The 11,728-nt window shown below is 38.8% G+C and overlaps 2 protein-coding genes across 3 annotated transcripts; both read left to right on the forward strand.

Moving 5' to 3' along the window:
* The first annotated feature begins 203 nt into the window (after positions 1 to 203).
* LOC109103249 (v-crk avian sarcoma virus CT10 oncogene homolog) lies at positions 204 to 4,323 on the forward strand. Its single transcript, XM_019116623.2, has 3 exons — positions 204 to 746; positions 1,282 to 1,859; positions 2,103 to 4,323. Exons 1-3 carry the CDS (start codon positions 527 to 529, stop codon positions 2,238 to 2,240), a joined length of 936 nt encoding a protein of 311 aa, XP_018972168.1. The 5' UTR covers positions 204 to 526; the 3' UTR covers positions 2,241 to 4,323.
* Positions 4,324 to 5,163: 840 nt separating this feature from the next.
* On the forward strand, positions 5,164 to 11,143 carry LOC109103250 (14-3-3 protein epsilon-like). 2 transcript variants are annotated; one of them, XM_042771209.1, is made up of 7 exons: positions 5,164 to 5,418; positions 7,726 to 7,925; positions 8,009 to 8,115; positions 8,235 to 8,441; positions 8,687 to 8,823; positions 9,433 to 9,472; positions 10,082 to 10,192. In XM_042771209.1, exons 1-6 carry the CDS (start codon positions 5,355 to 5,357, stop codon positions 9,438 to 9,440), a joined length of 723 nt encoding a protein of 240 aa, XP_042627143.1. In that variant the 5' UTR covers positions 5,164 to 5,354; the 3' UTR covers positions 9,441 to 9,472; positions 10,082 to 10,192. The 2 variants fall into 2 exon arrangements, with proteins under 2 accessions (XP_042627143.1, XP_018972171.1); XM_019116626.2 differs by lacking the exon at positions 9,433 to 9,472 and having other exon boundaries at positions 5,166 to 5,418; positions 10,082 to 11,143.
* The last annotated feature ends 585 nt before the right edge of the window (positions 11,144 to 11,728 follow it).

Consider the following 11,728-nt stretch of genomic DNA (forward strand, 5'->3'; position numbering starts at 1 on the left):
TATTACTAAGATCATTAAAACGAAATCAGATGTGTTCATATAAAAAAAAAAAAAATAATATATACATTACAGTTATGTAATAAAAGTCAATAAAATTGTGGAGTATTTTCAACAGTCATTGACCGCATCAATATGGCTACCTATAGATACCGTCTGAATTGACTGTGTAATTGCATCACTTCCGGGAAATAAGGTCAAAAATTGTTTCCCTTGTCCGCCATTTGAAATATTTGAACTTCCTTGTGACAACTTCCAATGTACGTTTTGGTTTACACTGAACAATTATCAGAGGATCTGGGCGAGTAGTCGTAGTTTTTGCGTCTCATGCACGTTGGGATTCCGACGTCGGCTGTTTCTTACCCGATTGGAACCAAAAAGCGTAGAAAAGTGTGCGAATGCTGCGCGTATTCGAAACGTGTTCAACAACGGAACGCGGTAAAGTTTTTGCATGAGTTGAACGCTGCTTGCGGATAAGGAGAGGCGAAGGGAAGGCCTGTGAAGCCTGGGCTTTTTTCTTGCGCTAGTCATGGCCGGAAATTTTGATTCTGAGGACCGAGGGAGCTGGTATTGGGGGAGATTAAGCCGGCAAGACGCGGTTTCGCTGCTCCAAGGACAGAGGCATGGAGTGTTCCTGGTGCGGGACTCGATCACTATTCCCGGGGACTACGTGCTGTCTGTGTCGGAGAACTCCAAAGTCTCTCATTACATAATAAACAGCATCAGCAGCAATCGCCAGTCCGGACCAGGTAAGCGGTGCATGTAAAAATACTGCCAACGACGGGACGAAGAAAAACTGCTTTAGCAAAACGCATAGCAGCTCGACGAGAAACTTGTGTAACATGGTTAGTCTACGTTACTACGAATAGTTCTGCACATTCAGTCAGATGTTTTGCGTCAATCTAGTATTACGTAGTAATTTAGCATTCTCTGCAAGATGTTTACACATAATCAGTTATTTTTCAGTATAAACCTTTTTTTTTGGTCAAGTTATTCAGATAATTTAGTAATTTAACATGTAATGTGAATCATATGTTTTTATGACAAAACAATCACTTTTTTGTTTGTAGATGCTGTATGTGCAGTAATGCTGAATTTACTAACAATTACGCAGCTAAAAATGTGTAGTATTTTTAAAAATAGTGATGTTTACACAACAATGATTTTAATTGGTTTACTTATTATTTCCACTGTTTAGTGAAGACTTCATAGACCGTAGAACGTTAGTCAAATCTCGATCGTCCATCCATCCATCATTTGTGCTTTCTCACTGTCATCCTGCAGGACTCGCTCCTCCTCGGTTCCGTATTGGAGATCAGGAATTTGACGCCTTACCCGCCCTGTTGGAGTTCTACAAGATCCACTACCTGGATACCACCACTCTCATTGAGCCCATCAACAAAGCCAAGCACTCGTCCTTCATCAGCGTCAGTGCGGGAACGGGAGGAGCTCCTCAGAGGCTGGAAGAGGAGTACGTCCGAGCCCTCTTCGACTTCCCCGGCAACGACGACGAGGACCTTCCGTTTCGAAAGGGCGATGTTCTAAGAGTTCTGGAGAAGCCGGAGGAGCAGTGGTGGAACGCTCAGAATTCAGAAGGCCGCGTCGGCATGATCCCCGTGCCCTATGTGGAGAAGTACCGGCCGGCCTCACCAACATCAGGGGGCCCTGGGGGGTCGGTTGGAGGATCTGGAGCTCACGGCAACTCTGACGGCCACAGTTCTCAGTCTCAACCTCTGCCTGGCGAGCCGGGCCAATATGCCCAGCCGACATCCTTACCCAATCTACAGAATGGTCCGGTTTATGCCAGGGCCATTCAGAAGAGAGTTCCCAATGCCTATGACAAGACTGCTCTTGCTTTGGAGGTAACGAATTTAGCTTTTCTTGTATTGTATTGCATGGTATTTTAGTTACAACACAGACACAGATGACTGATTTTGTACATTAAAAAATTTTTTTTTGTAGAATTTTGTCAAATAAAACATGTTTTTTGGAGGGCTTTGGCGCCTCCCAGTGGAACTGTGATTCTCTGTTCAAGTTTGTTGTTTTGTGCATTACATTAACAAAGTATTTCCTCTGTTTCTGACGCACTTGTCTTGTGTTGTTAGGTCGGCGACATGGTGAAGGTGACCAAGATCAATGTAAATGGGCAGTGGGAGGGTGAGTGCAAGGGAAAGCATGGCCATTTTCCCTTTACCCATGTTCGCTTGCTGGACCAGCACAACCCAGAGGACGAACTGAGCTGAGAGAGCAGACTGTCTTCCCTAGCAGCCCTTAGATGTACACTCACTTACACACACATACACATACACACACTCCGGCTCCTCACTACTGCCTTTTACCCGCCTCGTCATTACCTTGTGCCATTGTGTCTCATGCCAACGTTCACAGTACCTGCAACAATCCCCTTATTAGATTTTATGCAATAATTGAAGATATTTACCAAGTAAACACTAAATTCAGCACGCAACACCATACACTACAGAGAGAGGAGCATTAGTGTGTGGCTTCTTGTGAACTGAGAAAAGAGGAAGAAGCCTGCTTGGACTTAAAACATGAGCGGTTTGGTGTCTTAACAAGGGACTGTTCCTTTGCTTTGACTGCGGTAGCATACACTACTTAGTGTCCTAGAACACAGCAGCACTCACACTACAAATCATCTACTACATGAAAATACTCAGATCAAACATGCTTCGAATAGTTTTTAGTCTTTTTCATTGGCTTGTTAGTCATTACTGGCTCAGCGCCGGTCAAACACGTCATGAAGCGGTTCCTATCGGGGCGGTACACTATATAAAAGATGGAGTAGCCCGAATCCTCACCGCATTTAGTTTTATTTATGCACAACATTTCTAATGTATACAAGATGGGCCATGCATCATTATTCACTACGGCTAAGTAACTTTGTTTTACTACATTTTCATTATATATTATCAGGAAACGCTACTTTCACCTTTATTGCTGTACTTGGAAGTATAACACTAAATGCAGATTTGTTGAATGTGTAACCCTAACTTCTAATGCTAGACTCGATACGTCAACATAAGATAGACTTAATTGATTTTTTTGTTGTTGTTGTTTTTAAATAAAAATCCAACATTGTGACTTTTCCACTCAAATTAACCAATGTGTGTTTGCCAAAACTTCCTTTGCAAAGGTAGAAAATACAGTCTCTCTACTACAACTCTCCAAAAACTACTTTAATATTAGATAAAGATATTTCTTAAACAACCCTGCTGTCTTTACAATGACGTAGTAGGATTTATGAAGTGTCACATTAATGTGCAAAGCCTGACCTGATGCCTCAAATGTGTTTTGCTCAATTGATTTTGCACATATGAGTAGCCTTTATCTATGATTGGTTTATCTGGCTAATGATATTTGTTTTAAAACATCGGCCTCCATCATGCCTGGATTATATATCAATGCAGAAATCTAGTGCATTTTGTTCTTTAATGCCCAAGTAAGACATTGCTTTCCTAATTGCCTGCCTTAATTGCAGATTGTTGTCATTAATGACCAAATCAGCAATGTCTTTAACCTAATTAGTTAAATATAGGAAAGAGTGGAGTACATTTTGTTCAACCTTGCAGAAATGTTTCTTTTAACCAACTTCCATTACTAATGACAGAGAATAGTAATCAGATGTCTGTGGACAAATGTATTGATTATAACACTAATAGACAAGCTACCAAAACACTGTCAGATGTTCATGTTTTTACCCTTTACCTTTATCTGTGGTTACTTTTAAAAAGAAAAAGTTGACTAACTTTGTTCGGTAACAATGACAATCACCTGGAAACTCCTCTGTTATGTCACATCTAAGTGTTAGGAAGCTATGTCGTGTTTGTGTGTAGGTTAGCTGTATGATGTCATGATGTGACAGCGAGTCGACCATGTTACCTAATTGTCACTTAAGTCGTAATAATGAAGGACTTTGATGTTCATGATCTGTCTTGTTAACTGTCTGTGTTTCGGCAGAAATGACCTCGATGAAATTAGATCACTAAAATCAGTCGCAAAGCAAAGCTGGAGTCTTGTTAGTCTGAACTCTCACCTGTGTCATGTGAGAATGATTTCACCACCAGTTGAAAGAGTAATCACAAGTCATGTTTGTACATTTTAATTGTACCCAAAGTATTGTTTAGAACCTAAATATCAACACAGTAACTTTGTGAAATTAATCTTGTGTTATCCTTTATGTGCATCCAAGTCTGTCAGAAGTGTTTTAAGTCACACACACACACACAATCCTATGTTTTTGTTACAGTTTTATTCCTGTACATGAAATAAAGTTGACCCCTATAGTAATGCTACTCAAACCTTTTACTTTGCCTCTGTCAGTATTTTCATGGCTTTACATTTATTACTCTATTAAGAGCATCAACATGATGGAGAGGTTTCTGTTTCATTATCTTATTACAGTGTCCTTTTTTTCTTTATATAATATCCAGTTATTAATTTTGATGAGCCAGTTGTATCAGATACATGTACGTGATAACACAAGTACTTTATTGTTAGTGATTTACACTGAAACAGCACACCATTTAATTTAAATGGTGTGTAATTGTTAGAAATATATTTGTAAAAAAAAAAAAAATCTAGACTTGAATGAAATACCATTTAAAATAACACCTTAAATTGTTTTGAATTACGCTTTTTATTTTTAATATGCTCAGTCGAAGCAATCAAGTGCTTCATGCTCAGTTAAAACAATCGTCGTTTACACATTATTTGAAAACTGCATGTTTTTTTTAGAATAATATTGGTATTTATTGTTAATATTTGGTTACCAACATTCTTCCATTTGGCTTTCCTGACATTTCCGACATTTCTCAGAATGACGGAATTTACAAATGAAAGGAAAAGTTATTTATATTGAACGTTTTACTTGATTAAAAATAATTGTGGTATCTGTTAATTTAAAAGGTATTGCATTTGGGTCTAGACCTTCTTCTTTAAACATGATTTCTCAGCACAGAACGACGTGAAGGTGAGTAAATGATGACAGAATGCTCTTCTCGGATGAACAATCCCTTCAAATTCAAGTGTTTCCCGTGATTTTTCAAAATATCGCTGCCTGTAAATGTGCTTTTTTTTTTAAACACAGAGTGCTTGGTTACACAAAAGGTGCAGAAAGCGCATAGCATCCATTCTCTGGGTTAAAAACCCAGCATTCGTGTGGCGAGAGAGGGAGTGTGTGGAGATGCTCTGTGTGAAAGTTCCCGGATGAAGGTGTAACGCCATCTTTACTCCACCATTCAAGTCGCAGCTGTTGCTCGCGTAGGCCTGCCGGTGAACTCACACTTCTCCTTTACTCCCAATCTCTCGCAAAACACGCTCGCCGCGCGCTGTCCAACATGGCTGACCGGGAGGATTTGGTGTACCAAGCCAAACTCGCCGAGCAGGCGGAGAGATACGATGGTAAGAGGCACAGAGATGTAACGGGAACGTTATTTTTTACCAAGCGAGTGCTCGTGCAGGCTAACTGACGGTCGGGCTAGCGATTAATTCGCGGTTAAACAGCGAACACTTACTTACTCAGCTTACTTTGTAAAACCGTTGTTTCTTTAATGCGTACAGTCCGTTTATTCCGTCGATGTGATATTGGGGTAACTACATTATTGCATGTGAAGATGGAGACGTTTATTGAGGAGACAAAATGGCGGAGTTAGTGGGTGAGGCAAGTTGTTGCTAGCCATGGCGGAGGGGTGGCTGCGGTCTTCACGCCTCATGTAGACGAACACGGCTCAAATATTAGTTAACATCCGTTTTAATATCCGCAATAAAGAGTTATTTCAGCATAAGGTCCACCCTTTTCTGCGTTTACCCCCGCAGCACGTTACGAGCGACCGTGGCTGTGTCTCAAACCCTTGTGAGCTGCCTACTTAGACAGCATTTTTGTGCATTACTGGCGCGTTGAGTTATGATACCCAAAAATGCTGACTAGGCAGGTACCTCACTAGGTTGAGACGCTGCCGTTTGTACAATAACGCAAAGCAAGTAATGCTTAGTAAGCTGAGATACTGTAGCTTTGCAGTGAGATTTCATTTCAGACTGCAGAGGAGAGGCTCACTGGCTTGTGGTATTCAATATACTGACCATTTATTAAACCAGCAGCTATTATTGTGCCTTGTTGGTAATTTATCGTCTAGTTTAGTCACCTATTAACCCATGTTAGGTATCTAGGGTTCTCACTCCACACTTGAAAGTATGCTGCAAGTGTGTAATGTGCTAGAAGGACGATTAACAAAGAGGATATGCACAGTGTTTTGTAATTGAATACTGGCTACCCTAAAGTTGTTAATAATGTTTATCCTCTCTTATTTGAGTAAATAAATAATACACACCCCATGAAGTGTAACAGTGGCCGACCACTTTTTCAGAGGACTTGATATTTTCTCATATGAAGCCTTAAATCAAACCAGTCAGTAAACTTTAGTTTGAAGCAGGAAAGTATTTGGAAGTCAGACAGACAAAGGTACAAGACTTAATAGATTAAAAGAGGGAAAGAACTACAATCCCATGAAGCTTCTGCGAGTGGCAGTACAATTAAAAACTAAGCAGAAATGTAAAACTCTTAATTTAAAGTTACTGAGTTATTTGTGTGTGTATATATATATATATATTAGTATGTTCTAAGTTTATTTCATAATATGCTTGCAGATATTTAAGTAGTTTGAGAGTGAAGGAAACTATTGCTATATTCGCAGTGCTTTGTGTTGAGTGGGCAGACACTAAGGCTGCATTTACACTGCAGGTCTTGATGCCCAAATCCGATTTTCTGACTATATCCGATTTTTTTTTTTTTTTTTTGACAACCCGCTTACATCATCTTTTAAAAGTGACCCGCATCCGATTTTTGCATTTACACTGTACACTGCTGAAACTACCAAACGTAGACGTTCTGACCCGGAAAAGGAAGTAAAACAGCACGAAATACAATGGATGCAGATGCAAATAAAATTATACAGTGTTTTTGCTTTCCACAATTTTGCTCAAACAATATTTTGAGAAGTCAACAAAAAAATCAGCAAAACATTGGTCTTGTACTGCGGAGAAAAAAGAGGACTTAAAATACATGAAACCTCCGCATTGCTCCACTCTGTGTATCCTTCGTCCTCTATCACGCCTATAATAAGTCAGGTGATCTCAGTTGGTGGCGTCCACCTGAGTTGACGTCACTTTTTTTTTTAATGACGTACGACTCGCATTTACTGGGGAATATCCGATTTGTCTGCTTGCATGGCACACGCAAATGCACGTATCCGATTCAAATCCGATTTATTACCACATATGAATGAGGCCTCAATCCGATCTGAGAAAATCGGAATCCATGCGGTTTTTTCCTAAAAACACGTTCACCGGTCATATCTGATCTGTGCCACATGAGAGGAAAAAATCGGAATTGGCTCACTTGAACCATGCAGTGTAAATGGGGCCTAAAGAGTTCTTTTGGTTTTTGCTTGTTGTGATTGGATATTTCTCTGCAGAATCATGGGTAATGTAATTTTTCCACCAGAAATTCTGCTCAATTAATTACAAGATGTGGCTGATGTCTTCAACAAAAGCACTATCAGTTAGGTCTATAAGATATTGTTCAAAGTCAAGTTACCTATGGAGAAAATGAATGGGATTTTTACTCCCAGAACCCGACCATGTATATTTCAGCCGTGGTTATGCTGTTGTAATTAAATCCAGTCAGCAAAATATCCATCATGCTTTTTGCAGAAATGGTCGACTCCATGAAGAATGTGGCTGGGATGGATGTCGAGCTAACAGTTGAAGAGAGAAACCTGCTCTCGGTGGCTTACAAGAACGTCATTGGGGCGAGAAGAGCGTCCTGGAGGATAATCAGTAGTATCGAGCAGAAAGAAGAGAATAAAGGTGGAGAGGACAAATTGAAAATGATTCGGGAATATAGACAAACGGTAAGACACGCGCGAACTAACATTCATTCACATGACTAGAATGATTAGTTTTACGCTTTTAACCTTTGAATTTTCATGTCCAGGTTGAGAATGAATTGAAATCAATCTGCAATGACATCCTTGATGTATTGGACAAGCACCTAATCCCAGCTGCAAATTCAGGAGAGTCCAAGGTCTTCTACTACAAAATGTACGAAAGCCATGAGTTTTTCCTGAGTGAATCTAAGGACGAATCGTGTGTGACATAATGAGGTCACGGCTTTATTTATACATGTTTTAAACAGACCTTTTCTCCCTTTGATGCATCAGGAAGGGTGATTACCACAGGTATCTCGCTGAGTTTGCCACAGGAAACGACAGGAAGGAGGCTGCAGAAAACAGTTTGGTCGCTTACAAAGCTGCTAGTGATATTGCAATGACAGACCTTCAGCCTACACACCCTATTCGCTTGGGTCTGGCTCTTAACTTCTCCGTATTCTACTATGAAATCCTCAACTCTCCCGACCGTGCATGCAGGTTTGTTTCAAAGCATATATCAAATCACTTAACATGAAGTACAAAAAACAATTACAGTTTTGTAAATGTATATCCATCATTTTCTTATATTACATTTGTATGAATATGGTATCTGTTAATAATAACAAGCTTTTTGATAATGTGTTCTGGTACTTATCAGACCAAGATGGTATTTATTGCAGTATCTTCCTGTTTATTTGTATGTTGAAACTTAATAAGTTGATGTACCTGGCTGTTCATCTTAGGTTGGCAAAGGCGGCATTTGACGATGCTATTGCTGAACTGGACACATTGAGTGAAGAAAGCTACAAGGACTCGACACTCATCATGCAGTTGTTACGTGATAACCTGACACTATGGACTTCAGATATGCAGGGAGACGGTAAGACTGATCATGGCACTTTCAGATGCTACGCCTGACAAACATGTCTTTGAAACTCATTGGTACATGAAGATGACATCCTCAAAAGCTCCTCCACAAACCAAAGCTATTTTTAGAGCTATTGTTTTAGAGTGTCCCGATTTAGGACTTGTGAGACATAGTTTCCAGCCATCTGTAATACCTGCCTTTAAAAGGGTTAAAATAGAGGGCACTGGCTGCACTGAAAGTGGAAATGTGCAAGCAAACATGCCTACTATTTAAATTCATCCACCAGAAATTAAATCATTTTCTCAATATAATGTAGTGGATTTGTTTCATTTTGGCACTCTGTTCTAGCATAAATATTTTATAGATGTAATGTAGTGTATTCAGTATATCAATCCAGAAGATAAAACAGAAGGTTGTATTTATTTTGTCATAGCTTTTAAACCTTTTAAATAGTTTGTTGAATTCAGAAGTACATATTGACCCCTAGTGCACATCACTGCATTTCTGTGCAAAACCAGCAGTATAATCTTTCTCTACTACATTTCATTTCATCTTGTAATGTGTCCGAACTCATGCCGTCCAACTTAACCCATCTTGCCTTTTTTCATCCCCACTATTTAGATTCCTAAAGGAAAATGTTAATTGCCCACAAACTTTATTTGTAAGTGTGGCCACCTTTTCCAACTCTTGCCCTTTTGTCCACAAATTGCATCATCACTCACCTGTTTGTAAGCTTTGTGTTGCGATCTTTGTAGCCACCAGAGTGCTAAATGTGCAGCATGTCTGAAACAAACCGTTTCTGCATGGTCACTGCCAGATCCTCAGTGTCCAATTGGAATGGCTGTGTTGTATCAATATATTGGAATTTGGAAAATTCTGGTATTTTTTCCTAAGAAATGTACTGTAAAGGTGTCTAAGGGTATTATCCTTTGGTTTGGGAATTGAATTATGTGTGAACATTTAATGACCACGTGAGATAACACTGCATTCAAATTAGACTTAAGCCAGATTTTTATTTAATAATTTGAGCTTGAAAATTACATAAATTCTATTTATATTTCTCACAGCATGTATTCAGTCCTTGATTGTTGATTTAATTAAATTTTTGTTTTTTTTTTAGTTTTTTATTTGGCAGACTCATAATGCATAGATCTGGCAAGGGTTGCAAACTTGATGATGTGCGACGATGTACAACACATCACATGTGGATTGCATTAAGGGACATGACTGCTACGATGCAATAACAATGTCTTTGTTTCTTTGTGCACAGGTGAGGAACAGAATAAAGAGGCGCTGCAAGATGTGGAGGACGAAACCCAATGAGACAACACAGCCAATATGAGACTCCACCCCACTCCCCCTCCCCTTCCCCAGACCCCACTCACAAAGGGAGCCCACCAAGCCCAACCTTATGAGTGGCACTCAACAGCTTGATGCCTCCAGTTTTCTCTCCCTTTGTTTGATTTTTAATATTATTCTGTTTTATTAGCCCTTAAATTGAAATAAAATATACCACTCATGAAACAAACTTCAATTATGATTTTTGAATGGTCAGAACGTAAAGATGTCTTGGAGGTTTTTTTTTTTTTTTTTTGTCCTGGTACATTTTTCCTTTTTTTTTTTTATGTTCACTTGCTTTATTTCTCAACATTTGTATCAGTTGCTGGATATATTTTGAGTTTTTCTTAATGTAATTACAGAAATTAACTTTTATTACTATTACTGGTATGTCTACTATTAGTGGTTTGAGTTGTAATATTTCTGTGTTAGTGCAATTATAAAATGCAGTTAAAGAAAACAATTAAACATTTAAAAGGGCAAGTCTAAACAAAGTGCTCTTTTGGTTAATTTAGTTTTTCAGAGAAAGTTGAAGCAAATTTCTTGATATCCATGTGGAGCAAAATGCTTAACATCACCAAGTAGTAGTTATGTAGTAACATTTACCAGTGGTCTGGACTGTAATTTGTGCTAAAATACTGTATTGCTCACATAGGCTGTTGATGGTGGGTGGATTGATGGCTGCAGCTCTATAAAACTGAAGGAGCCTTGTTGCTTTTAGAACTAAGACAAATGCAGGTCTCCATTTGGCTGTCTAGAAAAGAAAAGAAAGCACTAATAAAGTTGATTTTAAGCCTGCATGAGTACATGAAATAGTCTATTTTTCTTCTCTCCCCCCTGAATCTACATAATGCATATAATTTCTTCTGTACTTTGTTAACTTGAAACTAGTTTGTACTACTGGATATCTGACTGGAACCACAAACCTAGAATCTGTATTACAACGAAACAGCATGGAATTAACAAATAAAACTGCCTCAAGTAAAATATTTAACCACCTCTTCTGCACTCAAAATGTTTTCCTTTCTCCTTTATCTCTACATTTTATGTTCTTTTCCTTCATGGAACAGAATGATTAGTAGTGAAACATTTACCTTGCAAAGTTAGAGAAATAATGTTTTATGAAGTCGGAAGAAATAAAAATTTGCTCTTGGCAAGTAGGACTTGGACCGTCCAATGTTGTTTTCTCAGTCCCAGATCTTAGGTTTTAGTACTTGCAAGGGATCTGTCAGTTGAAAATTAGTACATAGGAGTTAGTGTGTGTGTATATATATATATATATATACGAAGTGTTTGTGCAGTAAGAAAATTAAGTCCTGCCTTAGTGCAGCTTAACCAGGAATCTTGTCCAGGGCCCACTAAGGCCCTCTGTAGCAGTGGTTCACAACCAGGGGGCCTTAAGATGTTTATTATTTTAACAATGTTTGTGAAGAACCACTGTTCCTAAGGTCCTGGAAACCCTGGATATATGGATATTAAATGTGATTTCTAGACCCGGAAAAGTCATGCAATTTAATGCATATTTTTATAATGAATATACATTTTTCTAGTTAGCCAGGCTGTAAAATATTTTAAATTG

Source organism: Cyprinus carpio, chromosome A15 (genome assembly GCF_018340385.1).
Source record: "Cyprinus carpio isolate SPL01 chromosome A15, ASM1834038v1, whole genome shotgun sequence".
NCBI lineage: Eukaryota > Metazoa > Chordata > Actinopteri > Cypriniformes > Cyprinidae > Cyprinus > Cyprinus carpio.